We start from the raw sequence: 25,228 nt of genomic DNA on the forward strand, positions 1-25,228 counted from the left end.
GTTACTGTCAGAAAGTTCTTCCTGATGTTTAGTTGGGATCTCCTTTCTTATCACTTAAATCCATTGGTTCAGGTCCTAGACTCCAAAGCAGGAGAAAACAAGCTTGATAATAAGCTGCATTCTATTTTGCTCTCTGATGCATTTGTATTATATGAAGATGGATAATTTCTGAAAATGTTGAACTTGGTGTTTGATATTTGCATATCTTTATAAACAATAACAAGGATGGGTTCATATAAAGACAGTTTTGCAGCACTTAATTCTTGCTATTCTGCTCTAAGCTGCAAGTGGAATAGCAACTCTGTTTCAAGATTTCTGGAATCAAAATAACTTTCTGCAGCCATGTGGGCAATCTCATTTCTCTAGCTCCAAATGTTTTAGGGCCGGCATAGGCAAACTCTGCTCTCCAGATGTTTTGGCACTACAGTGGTACCACTGGTTACGAACTTAATTCGTTCTGGAAGGTCCATTCTTAACCTGAAACCATTCTTAACCTGAGGTACCACTTTAGCTAATGGGGCCTCCTGCTGCCACCGCTCCGCCAGCACACGATTTCTGTTTTCATCCTGGGGCAAAGTTCTTAACCCGAGGTACTAGTTCTGGGTTAGCAGAGTCTGTAACCCGAAGTGTTTGTAACCCGAGGTACCACTGTACAACTCCCAACATCCCTGACCACTGGTCCTGTTAGCTAGGGATGATGAGAGTTGTAGTCCCAAAACATGTGCAAGGCCGAGTTTTAGGGGGACAAATTTCATTCAGACGGTGGTGTGTATGTATTTAAGAGGATAAATGCTCCCTTTTCACTTGTTGTACTGCCAATTATATTTTTATCTACTTGCCCCACATCCCTCCTGAATCTGTTCAGGGTTTTTACACAACCCTCTGGAACTGAATTTGGGAAAGGGCTCAAGGGATGTAAAGTTCCATTGAGCAAATCCTTGCACAAGTGGGACAACTTCATTGGATATGACCCAATAGCTTTTGCCACAGCATTTGGTTAACCTAGTAATCAGGCAAACATTCCCTGGCATGCAGCAATTGTGGGATAGTCTGTTAGCATTCAGATGTCCTGTTCCTCACTCCAATGTGCTGTCTGTTTCTTCCTGTAGCCAAGTCAGATTTCCCTTGAAGAGAACATCTTGGTCTCCCGCTACATCAACAACCCTCTACTCATAGATGGTGAGTTTGTGTCTGAGTTAACTTTTCCTTCAGGAGATGTAAGTGGAGGCTTCAGAATTTTATTTATTGATTTATTATATTTATATCCTACATTTCTTCCAATAAGCTCAAGGCAGCATATGTGGTTCTAGCCCTCTGCCAGTTTCTTTCAATAACCCTGTGAAGTGCATTAGGCTGAGAGATAGCAATGGGCCCAGTCACCTGATGAGCTACAGAACTGAGTGGTGGTTTGAACCTGGTTATTGAATAATAGGAAAACAATTCTGATTCTGTTGTGAAGCATTTACCCTATTAAAAATACAGTTGTGTCATCCAAATGCACAAAGCATCACTATTCAGGAATACTCACTGGAAATATCTGATCCCCTGACCCTGTTGTTCTCAACTCTTAGGTAGGTTCAATTTGTGGCCACTGATCAGTGTTGTTCCTTTTTCAGATTTCAAATTTGATGTGCGACTGTACGTTCTGGTGACGTCCTATGACCCCCTTGTCATCTATCTCTATGAGGAAGGTCTGGCCAGGTATGTGTCGGTTCTGTGTCCCATGCTGTAGAAGGCAAATATTTTGCTCCACAAAGTTGATGAGTCAGGTGTCTTAATTTCATTTTGTGACTGTCTCTTAAGATATTGAAGAGTTCTCTTGGTAATCGTACTCAGCTTTTGGAAGTTGGGAATCATGAATCAATGCTTATAAAGTATCTAGATAAAAATTATTTTCTCTCATTATGAGTGCATTTCCATTCATTTCCTGTCCTATTCTTCTCAAGCACCAAGTGTTGGGGCAGTCTCTAGTGGAGAATCTGCTGAGCTTAGCTACTGGCTGAAATTCAAGCAGCCTCAGCAATGACAGGGAATTATGGAATATACTGTGTTTTTTCGTGTATAATTTGGGAATTCCTAATTAAGAAAACACCCCTTAGCACTACCCATGTATAAGACAAGCCCCAATGTTAAACCTAATTTTCTGGTAAAAAAAACCCTAGTCTTATACTGTACACGGAAAAATACAGTATGTATTAGTGAATGAAATGCCATTTCCTGACTGTGGCCTTGAGGTGGCAGTAGTGGACTTTAAGGGTTTCATTGCCTTCCAAAGTTTTTGTCTTTCCTGAATTTGTGAGTATCGGCACAAGGGAAAGCTTTCATGACTTTGGCGCCATCAGGTTACAACTCTTTTTGTCCACATATTTCCTTCTCTGGCCAAAATGCCAAGAAACCTATACTAAAGGAACATAGGAAGGTGTTTTATACCAGGTCAGGCATGTGTCCGACCCATTATTTTAATTGAGAACTTGGTTCGAAAAGTTTAAGCATTCCACAGCCTTTCTTCAGTAGCTATATTAAGAACTAGAGGCAATATGCAATGACTTGTAGGAAGTGGCACAACAATACTGCATGTGAGATAATATGGGATAAAAGCAGAATGTTGTTCCCCGTGTACTGAATTTAGGAAGATGTTGTGGTGTCCTTAGTATGTAGTGTTATGGGACAGTGGTCCTCTCTTGTTTGATATGGGCAAATGGGTTGCAAACTGTGTCATATATTTTGACTTGTTCCAGAGCAACTTTCCATTCTAGCTCTGGGCCTCCTTTGCAGGTAACAATCTGATACTTTAAAGTGGAAGGTATATTTGTGATGAACCTCTTTTGTCCCTACTCCTCCTAATGATCTTGGCATTTGTCTCTTATCGCCTCACGTGAAGTAGATTTATTTATTGCATTTTCCAGAAATTATTGTCTCCTAAAGTGGCTCACATCAGTAAGAATAAGAGAAGAGGCCCTGATATTAGGCATACTAACTTAAAAACAAACAAACCCACAAAAGTGAAAGGAGTGAAGGGAAAAGGTAGAGGAGGGAGATCAGTTCTTCAAGGCCAGAACAAAGTGGTGAACTATATAAGCGGGCATTTGTTTTTATTCATGCTGATCTTCCCTTTGCTGGTGTTCTTGTTTGAATAGCAAATGGTGGCTCTTGTTTCTTTGGCTGATAGCTGGGGCCAGAGTGTTCTTTCCTCTTGCTTCTACAGTTCCAGGGCAACAGGCAGCTGGAGCTGAGTGTTCTTTCAGGCTGTAAAGGGGGAAGCGAACTCCCTGCAGCTGCTTCGTCTCTGGCTGATGGATGAGGCCAAGTTGGTCTCCCTCTTGCCTTGATGTTATTCCTGGGAGGCAAGGGCTGTGGCTTTCCAGTGGCCCTCGGCCCTCTGGTCAATGGCAGAAGTCACCGTATGTTTCCCTTCTGCTCTCCAGTCTCGGAGCAGTTCACTTATCAAGTGAACGTACTTAATTGTGAGCTGATTTTTTTGGGCGGGGAGGAATCAACTTTACACTTGAGTATCACAGCACAACAGGCAGCTTCTGCGGTGCATCTTAAAACAGCCCGTTGTACACTATCAAAATAAGGTGCAAAAGGCTTAGATGCATGCTGGTAATTTTTTGTGTAACTACCTTTGCAAAGAATGTTGTTGCCACCTCCTTTTGTGGGCTTTTGTGTTCTTTAGCAGCCTGTGCCCTTCACGTTTGCTGGTTTCGGATTGTGCGCAAACTTCTGACAGCAGTGAAGTGCCAGTAGGGGGCACTCAGGCACAGGTTTTGCAAGTTTCTTCCTCAACTTAGTTTTTCTTTGTTTGGAGTCAAAGGGAAAAAGTCAGTTATTTTAAAATATCAAGTTTTAAAGAGCTATATTTTGGGGCCTAAACTCTTCCAGGCAGACACTTGTAGTTGGACCAGCGCTGATCTGCGGAGAAAACGCAGAGTCGTTTTGTGGAAATACAATGGGTTGAGCAGAAAACCAAATGTGCTTGAGAGGGGCCCCAGAAGGAGAAGGGGTGGGAAAAGGACGTGGCTGCGCAACTATGCTCTGAAACGCAGGAGCAGGCAGCAGAACCTCGCAGTGCCTGACAGTGTGCTGCTTTCCTGTTCCCTAAGCCCCCTAGTGCCCTCTCCTTTGGTAGTCCTGCTTGCTAATTAGCACTGGCTCCATGGAGATATTTACCTTTTCTCTGCTGGATTCCTGTGGTTTCCAAAGAATTCAGGTACTTACTGTGAGCCAAGGAATTCACATTACCTCATAGACTGTGTTGTGGCCAGAGCCTGTTACAGCAGCCCAGTCCCCTTTTCAGTAACCCCTGCCTGGCAGGCCCTTGATGTTTGGGGAATGTAGCTAACTTAAGCAGTGGGGGGATTGCAGTTGGTCTCATGATCCTCCTTTCTCTCTCCCCCCACCTCCTAGGTTATAGCAAACATCTCAGTTTTGAGCAACAGTATTTTGTACTTCTTGCTACTACTGAGCATGCCTCGATCGGTTAAGCTAGTATGAAGCAGAATACCACTATTGGTTTCCTACATTGAAGAGCGTTGGGCATATTGACAGGATATAAGAATGTTGGTGCTATCTGTAGTTGTGCATGTGAAGTAGTAGCTAGAATTTGAAAATGGTTCTTCATTTTTTTGTAAGTGGCTTAGAAACTTTTTTGTAGTAAGCAACTAATTATAATAATAGAATTGTAGAATTGTAGAGTTGGAAGGGACCGCGAGGGTCATCTAGTCCAACCCCCTGCAATGCAGGGATCTTTTGCCCATTGTGGGGCTTGAACCCACGGCCTTGTCATTAAGAGTCTCATACTCTACAAGTAATAAATTATGTACCCATTAGGAGATTACATAGATCTGACTGAAGAAGTATGGAGAATTTGGAGTGGCATTCAAAATGGTACACTGGGCCAAGTTGTTTGTGTTTATATACAGTCTTTCCTCCTGTAGGAGCCCAGGGGGTGCACAGCAATGTTACAATACAAAAATCAAAGTAAAACTCCTTAAAGCTTGATTGTCTAAAACAAGAAGCCTGATGTAACGCAGCCAGCCCACCATACCAGCTACTGGCTTCCAGGGCTTATTCAGGCTCCCACAGCCCAGATGAATAAATATGTTTCGTTGACATCTGAAAATTTTCAGTGTGGGAAACCTCATAGAGGGAATTCCATAACCAGGGTGCCACTACCATGAAGGCTCAGTCTTGGGCAACCAGCTTACAGGCTATACCTGGTGGTAGAACCATTAGCAGGACCTCTTCTGCTGATCTCAAAGCGGGAGTCAGTTTGGAGACCAACAGACTTATGGGGAAGAGCTCTCCCCACTTTAATTTCCTTGGCACGGTTTATATACCATAATGCCATTTGTGTGTCCTCATTCAATTTAAGTTCCATCATTCATTTGCAATAATATTGGATTTTCCATAAAACTTTGTGTTGCTAATTAATTTGCATCGAATTTTCTGATGCCCCCGAGCATGATCTGATTTAACGCGTTTATTTTACTGGTATTTAGAACACTAGGCTAAAAATGCTGAAACTGCCAAGCTGGCCTAATAAATTATTTGCATTTGGTATCCCTCAATTGTTCCTAATTAACTTAAGAAACAGAACATTTTTTTAGTTGAAAAATAAAGCATTGACAAATTTTCCACTCCACATTCCTGTTCATTTGTTATTCCTGTGTCCATATGGAGTTAAATGGTTTAAAAGTCGTTTAAACTGCTTCCTGCATTGAGGATGGGGTCCTTCAAAATTAGTTCACATAAGTCCAGTTATGTGACACAAACAGAAAAAATAATTAATCAAAGATGGTTCCTGTTACTGATGTTGGCAGAACAGATCATGAATTCAGTCGCACTGCTGTTTCTAAATGTATGTGTGTTTCCTGGATAAGACTGCAAATAGCCCATTGCAATTTGGTAGTGGATAAGAGACTGTGAAAAAGAGATGATAGCAATTTCTGATATGGTGTGGTGAGGGATGGGTTTGGGGAGGAAGCATGGAAGTTGGCAGCTAGCTTTCATCAGATGTATAGGTGAGGGGAGAAAGTAATATTTAGCCATTACCCAATCTCTAGATAAAAGATGATGGGACAATTGGCCTGCTATGCTTTGAATTATTGTTGTAGTCTTGGTTCTTGTTTTGTAGGTTTGCAACTGTGAGATATGACCAGGGAGCAAAGAATATTAAGAACCAATTCATGCATTTAACAAACTACAGTGTCAACAAGAAGAGTGGTGACTATGTCAGGTACTTACATTTTGCTGAGGAGTTTTTGAGTTTTCAGTTGTCCAGAGAAAAGCAGCCAAAGCCATGATATTTATTTAAATATATTTTTATCCTGCCTGTTACACCCTGCCCCCACAAAGTAGCTTACAGCAGTTAATATATATAATACATTGAATAATGAAGCACTAAAAAACAAAACTAGTATTTTGTTGTGGCTGTCTTAAATTGATGCAGACACTGATTTAGAGACCACCTTAACCCAGTAGATCTCTGTGGTCTGCGGGAAGGTTTCTTCTGCAAGCTTCAAAGATCTCAGCCGCCCCCTCTGTGGTAACTTGGATCAGTCTTTTTTAGTGTGGCTGCCTCTGTTCTGCGGAACAGCATTACTGTTGAGATATGACAGACATTCACTTTTGGCACTTTCCAGAAACAATTGAAGACATTCTTGTTCCTACAGGCTTTCCCAGTTGAATAAATGTGTATTTGCCACGAGTCTCTATTTTGTATTGTCTTAGTTTTGTTTTAAAGGTACTGGCTGTTTTGTGTGGTGTTAACTTTTTTTGCTGTTTTTATTGTACTTTCCCTTGAAATGCTTGCATAGAAGGAGATTAATAAAATAATAATAATGGTGATGATGATCTATGATCTATGATTCTATGTGCTACTTGTAAGACTTGACCCAAATTGTTTATTTCTGTTAAACATTTGTAAACAATAATTAATACAAAAACCCAAAACTTGTAAATTGACATTTAAACAGAAATATGAGACATTATACTGAAGTTCCTGAAAGTGTGAAATCTATTTCATTGGTTATAGCTGTGATGACCCTGAAGTGGAAGATTATGGGAACAAATGGAGTATGAGTGCAATGCTAAGGTATCTGAAACAGGAAGGGAAAGATACTACAGGTGAGTAGAGAACTGTTACCCCCAGAACAGCACATGATAGGAAGAGAGGAGGGGTAATTCCGTCTGGCAAGCAAAAATTCTTGCTTTCACGGAACAATCAGAAGAGTGTGAGGTTGAATACTTCCCATGTGTCTTTTGTAAACACACTATTCCCTATGTAGTATTCACTTTATTAAGTGAATGCCTTTCATCCTGGAATTCTATATTTCTATATTTTATTGGACAGTTTCTTTTCCACACGTTTGATTGATTTGCTGATAGCATCATGAATGAGCAATGCAAATTAGAAATTCCTTTTAGCAACAAGTTCTTAGCATTAATTAATGATGACTAGCATCAGTACCAGCGTTGTCAAAATTCTTGTTTAGTGGAAGGAGACCGGTGAACTCAAAAGTGTGAAATGCATGGAATAATGCATGGTGTTTGAAGCAGGCATTGTTTTTGCAATAGTGAAGAGTCAATGCCTATGAGAATATATGGCTTTCATTTTCATGTGAGAATTGAAATGGCTTGCAATAAATATATACACAGGTGGTTTGGCCAGACTAAGACATGAGCATTCTGATGTACTTAAAAATTTTTGGATCAATTTTGTGTTTGTCTGAAATCTTGAAAGTGATAGACGATAGTCTGCAACAGAAATGGACAAATTATTTATTCATGTGGGGTCACTAGTCTCCAGACAGTGGTATTGAGGCCAAGAGAATATTTTTTGGCACAGTAGCTAGGTTCCATAATAAAACTGATGCTTCCTAAAGGTTTTACATAGCTTTTGTGCTTGGGCATAGCAATACATACAAATGTGTACAATTGCTGATAGTCAAGAAAAGCTATAACATTAAAGTGGAATACCTTTCTTGAAAAGCAGCAAGTTTACAAACTTTTTATTTTTCCACGGAATGAAAGTGTAGGCAAATATATTAGGGGTTTCATTAAAAAATAATGATAGGGCTAACAGGGACTGGAACTAATTGCCTTGAGGGCTGTCATTAGGTTATCCTAGTTTAGAAGAGGCATAACTTGCAAAAGGTGTGGAATTCTGTCCCCACGGAGGTTCGCCTGGCACCTTCATTATATAGCTTTTGTTGTATGCTGAAGACACACCTCTTTACCTTGGCCTTTACCTCTTGAGTTATATATTTCGAAGACCCACTCTAGTTGTGATTGTAATTAGTTTTAAACTGTTTCAATACTGTATTTTATACTGCTGTAACCAGCCCTAGGACCTTCTGATGAAGGGTGGGTAATAAATCTAATAATTAATAATTATAATAAGCAATAACACTTTACATTGTACCGCAAAACTAGAATATTACTTTACTTGGTTTTAATTCTTATACTTTGGTTGGTATTTATGGTGTACCTATAAGCAAGTCTCCTAATTCCTTCCTACAAGTTTCTTTTAAAGTTCCCTTGTGGGCGTGCTCTTATGAGCTTTCTGTTTGCTGGCTTTTGTCGATGCTCATGTTCTTATGTGTCTTTGTTTCAATATCACAGGTTAAAAATCCTCATATCAAATTTCTCATTCTTTTTCGCTTTACCCTTTTCTCCTTCCAGCTCTGATGGCCAGTGTAGAGGATCTGATAATAAAGACAATACTTTCAGCTGAACTGGTAATAGCTGCTGCCTGCAAAGCCTTTCTCCCACACCGAGGTGTTTGTTTTGGTAAGGAAATGAAGGCACCTCATCTGTTGTATGTAGTTTCTCTGACAATGCAATCCTATATGTGTCTAGTCAGAAGTAAGTTACATTGAGTTCAGAGGAACTTTTATTTCCAGGAAGGGTGAAAGGATTCCAGCCTTATGGTGGAATTCAGTATAGCACTAAGTGGGGTATGCATGGGGATGGGGACAAGGTCTGCTCATGCAATGGGACATGCCCAGTGTGTGTCATGACATCATGCGCGCTGCCCAGTCTCGGAACCTGACTTCCAGTGACACAGGAAGTCAGGTTCTGAGACCTCACAAGGCCTTGAATGTGACTTCTGGTGCTTCGCGAGGCACCGGAAGTTACAACAGGGGCCCTGCAGTGTGGGTGCTGAGTACCCATGACAATTTTTTTGTGGGTGCTCAGGCACCCAGAGCCCCCTATAGTTGGCACCCCTGCCCCCAACCCTCCAGAGCAAATTTAAGGGGTGCACAGGGGGAAGCCCCGTTGTACTAGCACACCTCGTTCCCCACATCCAACAACTTAGTTGAATCTCCCCCTTCAGTGTTTCTTCTTCCTCGGGTCATATTTTGAAGGGAGTATGGGTAATTTGCACTTCATACTAGATCATTAATGGACAAAGAATGGGCCAGACACCTTCTGTAGACCATATGAAGTTATAAGCAGCTGTTCTTTGAATGATGCCACACATGGTCACAACATGGGTGGCTGGTTGTGTTCGTTGCTTGTGTACGTCCACTGTGGCATGGGCTGCTGTCAAAGAACAACTGTAACAGGTAAGCTGCTTTGTTTTTCTTAGTAATGTAATATGGGCAGGATGCCAGCAATTAAATTAACATGCAAGGTTTAAAATGCAAGAGAATATTCATCTGTTCAGTGCACGGATGACCTAGAGGGTGCATTCCGCTAGTAAAAGTGTAACAAAAAAGCACTCAACTTATTAATGAAAGACTAGGAATGGCAGCAGCTGTGAGATGGAAAACTCAATCCTTTTTAAAAAAAAGAAAAGAAAAGAAAAGCATATTTCTTGTTCACAGTTTGAAAATGTGCATCAGATTTCTCCTGAAATAAGAGGGCTTCAATGATGCTTTAAGAACAGAAGGAATTGAATTGGCGTCATTGTCCCTGCCCTTTATGATCTCTTGGGTCTCTCTGCTTCTCATGGCATTTTGTTTCTTTTTGTCTTGCATTTGGTTGCTTTTGTGTCCTGGGTTTTTTTTTTGGGGGGGGAGAGCAGTCTACGTTGGAGATTATTCAACTAGTTCCTGGTGAGTGTGGTATTGCCCAATGCTTTCTCCTAACCCTGGTTCCACAGTGGGTGGGGAAGGATCACTGGCTCTTCCCCAGGACTTGAGTTGAAAGGGGAGCTGAGATATGCGTTGACTGCATTCTTGCTAGGTGCAGGTGCAGAGCCAAAGCAAGCCTCCACTTCAGCCTCTCTTCCTTGGCTCTGAACTTGAGGAACTTGAGGTGGAGACATGTGGGTTTGCCTCTGTTAGGCACTCTGAGCTTGGAAGATGCTACTGGAGCAGAAGAACTTGACACATCTCCGACTTCCCTTGCTTTGAGATGAAGATGAAACAGGGAAGCTTGTTTCTGTGTTTACTTACATGGTTTTATTTGTATGCAGCCTTTCCACAGCTTACAACATGAAAAAATATATAACTACAACATAACAAAAGTAGTCATAAACCATAAATAAAACATTAAAAAATACACAACCACATAAACCACAAGATCTAAAATAAAGACACAAAAAAAGAACAGCAACAAGTCCCACCAAACAACCCGCCCCAAAACCCACCCCAGCCCAAGAGGGTGTTCAGCAGCCTCAGCTTTTGTAGCTGGGGTCAGTCAAGGCCCTGCTCTCCCAGACCAGGTGGAAAAGGCTTGCAAGAAGGGAAGCAGATCTTCCTGGCTGTTTGTTGAGTACTTGTAGGATCCAGAACGAAACCAAGGCTCCACAAACCCCCTCCAGTAATAAAGCAGTGACGAGGCTTCTTGTATGGTGAGGAATGCCTCACACTTCTCCCCAGTTCCAAGCTTGGAGCTAAAGAGCGAGGTAGAGGATGGTAACTAATCTTGTACGTTTGAGACATGCAGCATTAGGTCAAGGACAAGATCTGTCCTATTGGAGGAGGGACATAATATTGATGAAGACTCAGGCTTCCTCAACCTCGGCCCTCCAGATGTTTTGAGACTACAGTTCCCACCATCCCTGACCACTGGTCCTGCTAGCTAGGGATCATGGGAGTTGTGGGCCAAAAACATCTGGAGGGCCAAGGTTGAAGAAGCCCGATGAAGACAAATATTTGAAAGCCAGCCGTACATTGTCCACCCTGGCCCCAATTTTATCTCAATTATTAAAATAATTAACTCAAATGTAAGAACATAACATATTTCCTTTCTGGATTAGATCAACAATCCATCTATTTGTAATACCCACTTTCCTCCAGTGCCTAACCAGATGCTCCTGGAAGCTCAGAAACTGAGCGTAATTGTCATTGCTGTCTCCTGTTGAGTATAATTAGAAATACGCTGTCTTGAGTATTTCAATTATTATGGCGATCTTCCATGTATTTGTCAAATCCTTTTTAAAGCTATTTAGGTTAGTGGTTGTTGCAGCCGTCTGTAGCACTGAATCCCACAATGCCTGTCAGTTGCATTGGGTAGCCCAGAGCTGTAGTTGAAATTAATGAAAAAGCTGAAATTACTCTCCAGTACAATGTCCATATCACTCCTTGTTCTTGTCTTTCTTAGGCCTCTCTCATAATGACACACTACCCCAATGATTTTAGTTCTTCTTTCTTAACAACCCCCCCCCCCCAGTTTTCTCCAGCTTTGCAATATTTTTTGTACAAAGGCAAACAGAACTACCCACAATATTTTAAATACTGGAGAAAACAGCCTTTTGGAGCTCTTCAGGACTTATGAAGCACCGTACACTTGGCTCAGATCCTGATCTAAGAATAAATTGCATCTGAACGGTGTGCCTAGAATTCTCAGGGTATCCATCCCAATGCTGTGGATTTCCCCACATGCCAAATGGATAGCTTTGAATCACTGACTTTTTCCCCCACCATTAAATATTATCCAGCACCTGAACCTCACTATTGTCAGGCTAGGATAAATCCACTGATGGTAGCTGCAAAGGTGTGAATTGCACTATCTGTCGTCCATAAAAACTGGGAAATGTCCTTATGATGTAAAAATGACTAAGTGAAAATTCACAGAATGCTTGCACCTCACAAGCGTGCCTCTTTCACAGATTTAGCATTTTTGAGGGAAAGTGTGTTGCTTTCGTTTGGTTTTTTTCTGGGTTTGTGTTTGGATGGTCATACCACATGGCGGCGATAGAGCTCACATCTGGCAGCGCTTTTGATTGGAGTTATGTGCTGGCAAAGATTGGAAGACTTGCTGGCAAGAAACCTGGGAATGTTTCCAAAAAAGCAACGGATGGTACCAGTTTGTGCCTTCTCCCACTTTCTAGTACCTGTTTCTCAACCTTCCCTTTGGCAGCAACCTATTGCTTCCTGCAGCCTTATGCGTAAATACAGGACAGACGCTGCAGAGCTGGGAATTGTAGAACCCAGAAGCATTTCATTCCCTATTTATTAAGGCTGCTCAGGCCTACCAGACTAAAAGTGAAGAACCCTCTAGCTCAGGATATAGATACTAGAGCTGTGAAGCTTGATAGCACTATAGTTACTATATCAATTACATTAAAAGTACAGACTTGATTAAAGTTGGGTGGCGGTAGGTCCCAGAAGAGCTGGAACAGAGTATGAGCAATACCAAGTGCTGTGACAGCTACTGGTCCTGTATGCTTTGCTAATTGGAACTCATAACCAAATCTGGAGAGTAGGGAGCAACCTTCTTGCTGCAGTAGCTGATGTGCATGGGCTTTTGCCCTCCCCCTCGGAGAAGAAAGGTGTAAAGCAGTACTAAGCCTCATTCATGGGATCTTAGTGTCAGCAGGAGTGTGTGGGCAAGGAGTCCTGAGGTCCCTTGCTGCTAAAGAAGAAAGGTGGATACATGATGAAACAGCAGCTAATCAGAAGTCAGAATTGTGTTGCAGAGTGTGGAATGTGTGTTGTGGTTTATGGAAACAGGAATAAAAACTCCATGGGCAGTGTGGATGAATGAATGGGGAAAGCCAGCACCAGTGATTCCAGCATCCAAGACAGTGGTGCAAGTTGCTGTTTTGGTATCTGCCTCAGATATCAGAATGCTTGCGGCCAGTCTTGTTTACTTGCCAATGTCTCATACAGGGATTAAGGCTCACCATCAGCCTTCTGAGTTGGCCTGTTCCTCCATTAGGAAGTTGCTCACAAGGAGTTTGTGGTTCTAGGACAATGGTGTGGACCCACTTTGGTCTAGAGGCCTGGAGCCAAAATTTGCCAAACTTCTGTAGGCCACATTGGTTTTTTGCAGCCAAGACTTTACCTTTGGTGCTGTTTGAATTTGACTATTGTGCTGCTTTCAAAAGAGGTCGGATATGCTTGGGAGTAATCACTTGCTTCTGAGTGTCTCTGATACCCTGTCATGCTGCCTTTGGCAGGTACGTTGCCCAAATCAAACAGTGTGCCAACCCAAAGGTAAAACTTTGGCTGCAGAGGGAAGTTCTTTTGCAATCATGGCTTGAATTTGGCACTGTTTGCAGCCTTTGCTTGGCTGAAATGGGCAGGCTTGGTGGGCCTAAGTAGACCCACAGGCCAGAGGTTCCCCACTGCTGTCCTAGGACTACTAATAATTGTATGTGAGGTGTCTTTTTCCCAAGGCTAAACAGCTTGCTAAGCACATTAAGCACAGCTTACAAAAGTAACATTCACAACTTTTCATATCATTTGCACAAACATTGTAGAGGCAGGTGATGAACCTTTTTCACTTTTTTGATAAAGAATCCATGACCATCTGTCATGGATGCTTTAGCTGAGATTCCTGCATTGCAGGGGGTTGGACTAGATGACCCTTGGGCTTCACTTCCAACTCTATGATTCTATGAAATGGTGTGTATATTCAGCTCTCTAGTGTAACGGCTGTGGTTTGGAGCATGCACTATAAAACAAATAGCAGCATTTGAAAGTGACTCTGTTCAGTGCCAAGAATATTTTAAACGTGCAAACTGCCTAAACCAAGGCATATTAAACAATGTGCATAAATCCTTAGTTTGCATAGTTCATTTTTGCTTCTGTAAGTCATGGGGCCGGGTGGAGAGTTCTATGCAGGACCTGCCTACAAATTCTATGACCACCAGGGGTGCCTATTCAGACTTTCCCTCAGAGATTGCAGCAGGCATTGCTTGCATAAATTCTTTTTACAGATGGGCAGAAACGTATTGTTTTAATTACAGTTCACATGTTTTATCACAATGTTGATTACTGCATCCAGTGGCAAATTACATATGTGCGCTGTAGTTGTTGAATAAAGAGAACCAAAACTATAGGATTCCTAGTTAGCGTTTGGTGATTCCAGCTTTTCAAACAGTATTTTCCATTTTTACTTTTTCCTGTGATCAGTCAAACCTTGGTTCCCTAAACTGATCTGTTTTGGAACGTTTCGGCTCCCGAACACCCAAAACCCGGAAGTAAATGCTCCAGTTTTTGAACATTTTTCAGAAGCCAAATGGCTTCCGGGAATCCCCCCCCCCTTTTTCTCTCCATTGACTTTGCCGACTGCCCTTTGATCCTCAGTCGTTGAACGTTTCGGAAGTCGAACGGACTTCCAGAACAGATTACGTTCAGCAACCGAGGTTTGACTGTAATTGAATAATTATTTGCTGGTTATCTGCAATGCCAGTACTGTCCTGTCCTCTCTAGCTCCTTTCCACTCTTTTGTGAACTATGCTACCCAGGATTCTTCCTCTCTTATCTCATTTTGCATCTACCAGACCTTGCAATATGCACATTTTCTGATTTGGAGCTTGTACAGAGTTGCTTTGGACTCTTCTGTTTTATTTTCAAGCACCTAGAAGTGGTTGCACATGAATTTAGGGTCCTAAATTAACCCAAGTAGGAGATTTCTGCACAAATCTTAAAAGGAAAACATGGGGGTGAAATATTCCTATTTGGCTAGTAATATTTGCTTGATTTGCCTCCCAAATGCCTTGGACTCTATAGGTATTAATCCTTGAATCTTGAGGCACACAGTAGTCTCTCATCATACATAGAGTTAAGCTTTGAACAGGGGGAGGATTGCCAAAGTAACCTCAATTAGTATAATGTATTTTTATCTTCAGTGAGGGTTATTTCCCCTTGTAAATGCTAACCAGCTTGACATTGGGAGATACAACTTAAATTGCAGCCCTAGGTGGTCTGGCTGTAGCCTCCCTGGAGATTGCAGGTATTATGTATACATCCTGACCAGGCATTAATTTGGCAGGTAGTCTGGAAAATGCCACTGCGTTGTATTCTAATGTGAAAGCTGTGTTTAGCATCTGCATTGAGTGGAAAGAGGTTCTGCATTTTGAGGGAAAAAGGACAACTGGCAAGTTGGAGTTGGGATAAATCAACTTCATATAGGATCATGCCCCTTAATGTGGTAAATATAGTCTTGGGAGATGATCAAAAAGCATTTTTTTTTTGCTTGGCAGAACTAGCTTATTCCCATTTGTACAACTTCTGGAGGGTTACAGAGGCATCTATGAGTTAAACAAGGGAGAGTGGGAGCTTTCAGCACTCCAAGCAGACCATTACAGAAGTGATTCAGCAGGAGGAGGAGGCAGGAGACTGGTATATTCCGGTCTAGGCCTATTAAAGGTTTCATTGTTTTGACTTCTGGAGTCTGCTTCTGGGTGGGCATCGAAAAGCCCCATTATGGCATATATTGAGTCCTGCTTTGAAGCACTGAAATTTTTCCCTAGGGGGAAAAGGGAAGAGATGGTGAGAAGGCACTAAGTTCATTTTCTGACTCATTCGCCACTGCTGCACCCACAGCATAGATCTGGCGCAAGTATAATCCTATCACAGTCCCGTATATCACTCTCATAATCACTGATATAGGTAATGTAGCACAATAAACTACCCAGAGAATGTTAGTTATTGAGCAGGAAAGAAACAAATGGGGGACTGAACACCAGAAGTCTTTTAAAGCTCGAATGAGACCATAAACACTGAGAAATTGTTTTACATTGCTGCATTGTAACCCATTTGTTCTTTGTCAAAGCGATAAAAGAACATGCAGAGGCTTTGGGGTTAGTAGTTGTTCAATAAAAATGCAACAACCTTTGCATACAGTAGATTTATTAGTTAAGGAGAGTGAGCTCAATATATGACTATAATAACTGGGGAGAAGGAGAGAGCAAGGAAAGGTATTTGATTTATTTATTCATTAAAGGTGTTTTAATACAGACATACAATCATATCCCCATGGTACTTACTTAAACTAAGCTGTCATTTTCCAGTCTTGGAAATTAGAGAACACATGTGGTTCAGTAAAAGATTAGAGTATGTAGTTGTGTCATGATCGTACTGCTGAAATTATTCATTGAATGATGTATGTTCTTTTAAGCTGAAGTGGCGAATGGAACAAATGACTGCTATGTTCTTCCCCTGAAAACCACCATAAAGAAAGTATTGGGAGCAACCATTTAAAGCCTTGGCCCCTTAATCTGCAGAGAAACTCAATGTTTAATTTATTCTATGTCAGGCAAAAAGGTGTGTATGTGTAGAGAGAGCTTTTATTGTGTGGTCCTTTTTTGCCACACTAGAGTTGGAGTAGATGTTGCTCTGAGCCCTGAAAAGACCAAAAGTGCTTTCAAGACTTTGAATGCCCTACACAGTTTTCTCACAGGGTAAGGTAGCCTTCCCCAACCTGGTGCCCTCCACATGTTTTGGATGGTAATTCCTATCAGCCCTAGCCACTGTATCCAGGGTGATGGGAGGTGTAGCTCAACATGTACGAGAACACAAGAAAGCCTGTTGAATTGAACCAGTGTCCTCTCTAGTCCAGCATCCTGTTCTCACAGTGGCCAACCAGATGTCTGTGGGAAGCAAACAAGGAGGACCTGAAAGTAAGAGCAGTCTCTCCTCCAGTGGTTTCCAGCAACTGGTTTAGGAGCATACTGTCTCCGACAGTGAAAGAGGAACATAGCTGTCATGGCTAGTAGCCAATGATAGCCTTATCCTTTATGAATGTGTCTAATCCTCTTCTAAAGCTGTCCAAGTTGGTGACCATCACTTGTGAGAGTGAACTCCATAGATTAATTATGTGTTATGTGAAGAAGTTATTTCTTTTGTCTGTCCTGTATCTTCCAACATTCAATGTCATTGGATGGCCCAATGTTCTACCACTGTGAAGACAGATACAACAAATTCGTTCAGCTTCTCCACAGTCTCTGCAGAGGGATCTTTAGCATACCCTTGACTTCTGTAATCTAAAGGTCCAACTGCCTCACTAGCCTGTCTCATGCTGCTCAATGTATTTAAATTATTTTCTTTGGTTTATTTATTTTTAGCAATGTGCTCCCCTGATTCTTTTTTATCATCTGTTATTGCCTTTTTGCACTTCTGTAGCCAAAGTTTGTGTTCCCTTTAGCTCTTATTTGGACAAGAGTGTCATTTTTATCTCTTAACAGCTTCTTAACTCTACTTGTGAAGCACGCTGGCAACCTACTGGCTTGATAGTACTTTTCCTGGTATATATTCCAGCTGTGCTTCTAATAATGTGATTTTAAATAACTCACAAATATTTGGGGGGGATTGGCGTCTCTTGACTTTGTAGTTGGGGCACCAACCAACGATGTACCTAGGAGCAGCACAAAACTATATGCCTGCTGTTCCAGAGAAAATTCTATTCTATCCAGAGCTGGTACGCAACCCAATTCCTGCACCTGGGAAACACCCATCTAGAGGGACTCAAGTCTTGTCATGATTCAGTTGCACTTCACTAGCCCTCATCCAGCCCATGACTGCATCCAGGCACCAGTTTAGGATATGCACTATTCTCCTGATTTACCGTATTTTTCGCTCCATTGGACGCAGTTTTTCCCCTCCAAAAATTGAGGGGAAATGTGTGTGCGTCCTATGGAGCGAATGCAGGCTTGTTCCATAGCCGCGCGCAACCCCTCCGGCATGGAGAGGCTGCACGGGGCTATGGCTTCTTTAGCCCTGCGCAGCCTCTCCCGGCAGGGAGGGATTGCGTGGGGCTAAAGAGGAAGCCAAAGCAGCCAGCGGGATCCATCCCGCTCGCTGCCTTGGCTTGTTCCGGCATGGAGAGGCTGCACAGGGCTATGGCTTCTTTAGCTCCACGCAGCCTCTCCCAGCAGGGAGGGATTGCGCGGGGCTAAAGAGGAAGCCAAAGCAGCCAGCGGGATCCATCCTGCTCGCTGCCTTGGCTTGTTCCATAGCCGCGTGCAACCCCTCCGGCAGGGAGAGGCTGCACGGGGCTATGGCTTCTTTAGCCCTGCGCGGCCTCTCCCGGCAGGGAGGGATTGCGCGGGGCTAAAGAGGAAGCCAAAGCAGCCAGCGGGATCCATTCCGCTCGCTGCCTTGGCTTGTTCCATAGCCGCGCACAACCCCTCCGGCAGGGAGAGGTTGTGTGCAGCCTGTACGTTGCTCTTTGGGGCTGGGGGGGGAGATTTTTTTTATTGATTTCCCCGTCTAAAAACTAGGTGTGCCCTATGGTCCGGTGCGTCCTATGGTGTGAAAAATACAGTAGATGTTACAGAGAAATAAAGATAAAATCTTTGAAATTTGGGTTTCAGTATTTGTATAAGGACAAGTATTAGTACTGATTTCCCTCACTCTCCTTATTGCACATGGTACTTCTCGAGGCAACCAGGATTATTTCTTGCTAAGGGGAAGAAGATCTCCCAAAATATTTCTCATAAGGATCTTGGAGGTCAGTTTGCGAGCTCCTCTAACAAGAAGAAGCTCAGGGGAAAAGATGTTGCCTTCTGAACTCATATCAAACCATGGAGAAAGGCTGTGAATGTGAAATAGCCATTTGTTGTTTGTAGATTCTGGTACAAGTGGAATGTTAGGAAAACATCTGAGGAAACATGATCTTCAGTTTGCTTCCATTTCCCCCTTTAACATCAGTGGTGCAATATGAGCAGTCAGGGCTGATGTTGCAGGATGAGAGGAGATATCCCAGAGCACTGCCGTCCTTTAATCAATCTGCTTTCTTTAATCCCTTTACAAAGGGAAAGCGACACTGTGAAGCCTGGCTGTGTCAAGCAGCTGTAGAGAAGGTGCCTGGGTTTCTTGAACGGTGCTTAACTATCCCTTTTCTTGGGACTCCACGACTGCTCTCTGTACTTTGCATTAGCTGGGATGTTCTCCAGAATGGTAGCAAACATTTTATGATCACTATCTGAATATGATGCATCTTTCTATAAAAATTGTGCCTGCTATAGGCCTTATGTTAGGGAATAGTGGTGCGAGTTCAAAAATATAAAGCTGTAACTTGTGATCCAAAGAGTTTACTATGTGGATATGATGCCAGAAGAACAATGTATACTGAGATAGGACAGTGTCGTGTCCTCCAGGTCCTTTTGGACTCCAGTTCCCATAATCCTTGATTACTGACCATGCTAACTAGGACTGATGGGAGTAGGAGTTCAGCAATATCTGAAGGACACTGTGTTGGGTATGCCTTTCAAATACAAAGGAGCAGTTAGGATAATGCCTAATGAAGGTGGTGGTGGTGGTGGTGGGGTGTGTGTGTGTGTGTGTGTGTGTGTAGGTGTAGAAATAGAAAGAGAAACATGAAAACTTCAGAAGGGGAGAAAACCGTAGGGGGGGGGGGGAGGAAATAGTGTGATGAAGAAATGAATAATGAAGCATATGGAGAAAAAACTGAGTTTAGGAAAGCCTGACTTCTAGCAAAAGGGGAAATAGCTGTATTACATATTAAAACATGAGTTATCTCTGGGTCTAGAGGACAAGGGTGCAGCTACTGTTGACAACTTTTTGCAGTTACTACGAAGTTGTTTTTTACCAGAGAGCGAGTCTCTTGCTGAGAATTGTGAACAATCTGTTGCATGCTGTGACAAATAAAAGGTGCACTTCCCACTAATAAACTGAATTTGGGAGAAGAACCTGAGTATTTGGAGTTTTGTAACAGCCATGGAAGGAGGACTCAAAACACAGAGCATTTGAAGACCTCTTACTCCAGTGCACAGAAAAAAAGAACTGGGTAATACAAACATCTGTTTGTAGAGTATAAAGACCTCCTTTGTGTGCTTTTTTCCCATGGGAACATCAATACAAGTATTAATACATGTGCCAGAAAGGCTGTGTTCCTCAAGGTATGAATGACAGCTCAAGTGTGTTGTGTTCAGCTTGTGTATGTGACTGGGCAGAAAGAGAACATAAAGAAACCATAATGGGAGCTGGGGGTTTATTATGAGAAAAGAAAAATATTTCTAGCGTTCTGCAGCGGTTGAAAGGAAAGCGTAATACTAGGAGAAATACAAAGGGATACAAAGTAGGCTCTGGTATTCACATTCTAGGGCTTTGTTCTATTGAGGGCTGCATTTCTGGGGGGTAATTTGTTGGGGGCTGCACACTGGTGGTAGGTGGGGCCAGAGCCAAAAGCAGTAACATTTGCAGTCTTGCAGGATTGCATAGCAGTCTCTCTCTCTCTCTCTCTCTCTCTCTCTCTCTCTCTCTCTCTCCCTCCCCCTCTCCGCCCCCACTCTTCCAAGGTCCAATTCAGCTTTCCTCTCTTTTCTCCTCTAGTAACATACAGGTCAGAACTGATTGCTTGCAGAAGCTTCTCCCTCGATCCTGTCCATTTTGGCTCTCTCCATTTCTATCCATCCACCCCCTACCCCATCATTCTCCAGGCTTCTTTTCACCCCACAGTTCAGTGTAAGAAATTCCTATAGCCGTGTCTGTCTTGCATAGGTGTGTGCATATGCATGCATATACCCTTTTCCCGCCCCTGCATTGATGTGAGAACTAGGGGCATTCAATGGAAGCCTTCCTGCAGGGAGGGAGAAGAGCAAGGCCAAAATTTGATGCCCCAGCTGTCTTCCCAAAGCCAGCTGAGTGAGGCATAGGGCTTTGGGAAGGAGGCAGAAGGCTCTGGCAGAGTCCTAGAGCCCTCCCACATCCTTCCTAAAGCTGGGAAAGCGCTAACTAAGCTTTGGGAAGGAGGTGGGAGGACTTGAGGACTCTGTCAGAGTCCTCACACCTCATTCCCAGAGCCCAGCACCTTGCTTACCTGGCTTTGAAAGGCCAGTGTGAGGGCTGCAGCAGGTGTGTGTGTGTGTGTGTGTGCATGCACGCATGCATGCACGCACCAAAGACCTCAAGGGTGTTGAACCACCCTGCTCCACCCCCTTGTCTCAAAATGGAAAATCAAGACTGAGCAGTAGTTTTCCAAGCCAGAGAATCTTAACTTTGACTTATTTAGTAATGGCTTCACAACCACCTCCTTTAGACATGTGGGCACCCTACTCTTCTTTGGAGAGGTTTGCAGCACCTCTGAAATCCATGTGCCCAGCCTCGTCCTTGCCAACCTTAACAGCCAGGGAGTACACATTAGGCCTCAAACCTCCAAGTAGCTTATCTGTGTGTTTTGTTTTGCTTTTCAGTTGCACAAGCTAAAAAGCATTATAACTAGGCATGGGGGAGGAATTAGTTCAGTCTGCTTTCCATCACCCCTTCATTCTAAGCAGAGCCTAGGACCTTGACAGGACCACTGACTGAAGTTGCAGGAGCATTTGTCAGGAAAATTTGTATCTTGGGGTGGATTGTTCCCACTGGTCCACTACCCCCTTCATAGGCTCTCTCTCTCTCTCTCTCTCTAAGGTAAAAACCTTTCTAAAGGTACAAGGTATGACCAGTGGCAGGCCTCAAAAATGGGGGGGGGGAATATTGGTTGTAAGAGCAGCATGGGTAAACTTTATTTTCTTCTCCTGACTCTCTTTCCCCCGTTTCTAACTCATACTTATTGGTGTAGGCTGCAATGATGTCTGGATCGCTTAATTTTGCAAATGCTTAGAAAAACTAGATTCTGATGTCTGAAAAGATGGGGTTCTGGAAGACATGCCTTGTTTCCACCCCCTTTATTCTGCGGCCATTGTTCTGCATTCCCTTTTTGAAGCTTTCTATTTCATTAGGGCTTTTCCTGAACTTTAACTGGACAAAAGCATGCAGATGCCTCTATTGTGGGACTGGACTTGTATATTTCTAAAAGCAAAGAACCAGGAAGCAGTGACAAAATATAGCACCAGTACATCTTCATTCCAAAGCAAGAGCCAGTATCTTAAAGGTGGAGCAATTGTGGCCACAGAATATTCAAAACTGGCCATGGTAATCTGTATCACACTTTTAAAGAAATGAGCAAGCATCACCACATTTCTCATGTGCTGAAATACTCTATATTTATCCACAGTCCCTTGTTTTGATGTTGGTTCGATTCCTTGAAAATACAATTGCGCCACCACGAAATACTTTGTGTGTGCTTTGTTTCAGAGCTTTATGGCTTTGATGTCCTCATTGATTCTTCTCTCAAGCCTTGGCTACTGGAAGTGAACCTATCCCCTTCCCTGGCCTGGTAAGGAGTTATTGAGAAAGATGGAATTTGAAATGACTACCATCTGTTGAATACTCTTGATGGCTACAACTGAATAACTACTTTATACTATGTTTTAGAGGAAAGGCTCTAACTGGAGATACCATTAACTACTTGCCTTTTCTGTTTCTTGTTGGATAGTGATGCTCCTTTGGACCTGAAGATTAAAGCTAGTATGATTTCAGACATGTTCACACTTGTAGGTGAGTTCAGTTTCAGTCCAGTGTTTTGTTGGCTTAGGATGGTGATAGCGGGTTATAAGTGGGTATGCCATGTTTGTATGGTGGGTGTGTATATATGACATAAGAATGGTATGCTGTAGAATAGTAGAGGTATTCAAACTTGTTTTGTGAAGGGCAGGAATGCTGTAGCTGGAAAGTATATAATCTGAGAGAAGTGTAGGTGTCCTTAGCTGTGTAGTATGAAAGAGTAATGAATAGTGGTGAACAGGGTGTGGGTAAAAAATTCTTCTTGGGGGGGGGGAGGGATGCTGTTGAGTGCCTGACATCTGTATGATGCTTTGATAGCCTAAGGATCATTGGGTAACTCTAGAATAATTACTACCTTTGTTGGCATGGTTCCTATTAAAACAAGTAGGTAACAGGAATGCTATAGAGATGTGAAGGGGTGGTGGAGGAAGAAAAAAAGGGAACCCATTTTTTGTTTTTGTTTCTTCCTTAGGCCTTCACATGTTTACAAAGCATTGTACTGGGGTAGCTAGCCCTCAGTTTATGGGTCTCACCCAGCCTACAGGCAAATTTTTCTGGCCTCCCAAGAGCCCACCAATTTTGACAGTGGGGAAAAAAAGTTGACACAGCACAGATGCAACTCTCTTCCTTTCCTGTCATCCGATAAATCATTTGATGAGCAGAGAGAGGAGATAAACTCCCATCATCGGCTGATCTGTGTGTTTTGAATTTGGTTGCATTTCAGTGTTTCCGAGTAGTGCGTTTAGATCTTGTTTAGAGCATGGATGGAGAACTTTTTCTGACCGGAAGGCTATATCTTTATCTCCCCCACCCCTGGAGGGCCCAAGTTGACCTGTTAGCCCTGCCCACCTGTTAGTCACCTGACGGCATAGTGTCATAATGTGATTCTTTGTTGGGACTTCAAAGCAAGTGGGGGGGGGGTTCCTCATGCAGGGATTTTTACAAAAGACTTTTTGATACCCTTTCTGTCCTGCATTTCTCTTTCAAACCATGGTGGCTTGAAGGAGAAGCAGCAGCGGTGTGTGTGCTGGTTGGAGGAGCACTTCCTGCCATTCATTAGCTGATGAGTGAGTTCATGGATTTGCGGGGGGGGGGCATTTGTGCCTACTCCATCAGCTGATTGGTGTGTCACAGTGCACCTTCAGGTGCCCCCTTTTTGCAGTTCTTTCATTGGAAGAGTTAAGCTGCTGTTGGCTATTGATACAGAGTTACTAAACTAGCCCATAAATTAAGTTTTCTGTGGCCTATTTTGCTTCCTCTCTCAGGCTTTGTTTGTCAGGATCCAGGTCAGCGGTTCAGCCGAACATCATACTTTACCCCTGAGGGAAGGAGACATCCTTATCAGAAACCTCAAGTAAGGAGAAATTTGAGAAAGTAGCTGAAAGATAAAATCCTTCTCTTCTGCTATTAACAGATTATGAAGATGGGTTTAAGCAAGGATGATTGCCATTTCATTTATTCATTCTTATCTGACAACTTTGTAATTTCTTTGATTATTTTGTATCTTAGTACTTCATCACTGTGTATGGCTTCTATACTGCTGGAAGTGAAATTGACCTCTAGATGCTAACCATTCCCCGCACCCAATCCTTTGCTATTTTGATGATGATTATGGTGATTATATAGTGCCATCAGTGTGCATGGTGCTTTGTTTTTTTTTTAATGAATATTTATTAAGTTTTCCAATTTTATAGATAGATAGATAGATAGATAGATAGATTCTTTATTGTCATTACACACGTGCAACATTGCACAAGTGCAACGAAATTGGATGCCATCCCTTAAAAACAACAAAAGCAAAACAACAACAACAACCCACAAACCACATTCCAGCCACACCCACACCCACACCCATCAATCTCCCAAGTCACACTATCGAGTTACAGCATTCAAAAGGGCCACAGCTCTCGGGTAGAAACTGTTTTTCAGTCTATTTGTCCTTGACTTGATGTTTCTATATCTCCTGCCAGACGGCAGTAGTGCAAACAGACTGTATCCCGGGTGAGATGAATCCTGCAGGATGTTGTTTGCTTTCCTAAGACAACGGGAACCGTACAATTCTTCCAAGGATGGGAGAGGTTGACCAATAATCCTTTGTGCTGTGGTTATGACCTTCTGGAGCACCTTCCTCTCCCTAGCTGTACAACTGGAGAACCAAGCACAAATACAGTATGTAAGAATGCTCTCTATGGAGCCTCGGTAGAAGGACACCAGCAGTCTCTCACTCAGATTGTTCTTCTTTAAAAGTCTGAGGAAATAAATTCTCTGCTGGGCCTTCTTCACCAGAGCAGTGGTATTTGCGCTCCAAGTCATGCCCTGATCGATAGTTACTCCCAAAAACCTGAATTCCGCCACCCTCTCCACCCGTTCCCCATTGATATGCAAGGGCTGAATGTCCGCCTTTTTTTTCCTGTAATCCACCACTAATTCCTTGGTCTTAGCCGTATTAAGAGCCAGATTGTTCTCTCCACACCAAACACAGAGCCGCTCCACCTCGTCCCGATAGGCGGACTCATCCCCTCCTGAAATGAGCCCTACCACCGTAGTGTCATCAGCAAACTTGATGATTTTGTTGCTGGAATAGATGGCTGTACAGTCATACGTATAGAGAGCATAGAGCAGGGGACTCAACACACAACCCTGTGGTGAGCCGGTGTTAAGGCTAAGGGCTGTGGACATATGTGACCCTACTCTAA

General features: G+C 42.8%; 1 protein-coding gene across 5 annotated transcripts in view; it reads left to right on the forward strand.

The window, feature by feature from the left end:
• Positions 1-25,228, forward strand: part of TTLL5 (tubulin tyrosine ligase like 5) — a 110,370-nt gene that overhangs the window by 12,895 nt on the left and 72,247 nt on the right. For all 5 annotated transcript variants that reach the window (XM_083610489.1, XM_083610486.1, XM_083610490.1 and 2 more), the window contains exons 8-15: positions 1,110-1,179; positions 1,617-1,701; positions 6,137-6,238; positions 7,037-7,128; positions 8,686-8,793; positions 22,224-22,305; positions 22,465-22,526; positions 23,798-23,886. In XM_083610489.1, coding sequence (XP_083466615.1) covers positions 1,110-1,179; positions 1,617-1,701; positions 6,137-6,238; positions 7,037-7,128; positions 8,686-8,793; positions 22,224-22,305; positions 22,465-22,526; positions 23,798-23,886 — 690 coding nt within the window. The remainder of the gene's footprint in view (positions 1-1,109; positions 1,180-1,616; positions 1,702-6,136; positions 6,239-7,036; positions 7,129-8,685; positions 8,794-22,223; positions 22,306-22,464; positions 22,527-23,797; positions 23,887-25,228) is intronic.

Source organism: Podarcis filfolensis (genome assembly GCF_964270895.1).
Source record: "Podarcis filfolensis genome assembly, chromosome: 1".
NCBI lineage: Eukaryota > Metazoa > Chordata > Lepidosauria > Squamata > Lacertidae > Podarcis > Podarcis filfolensis.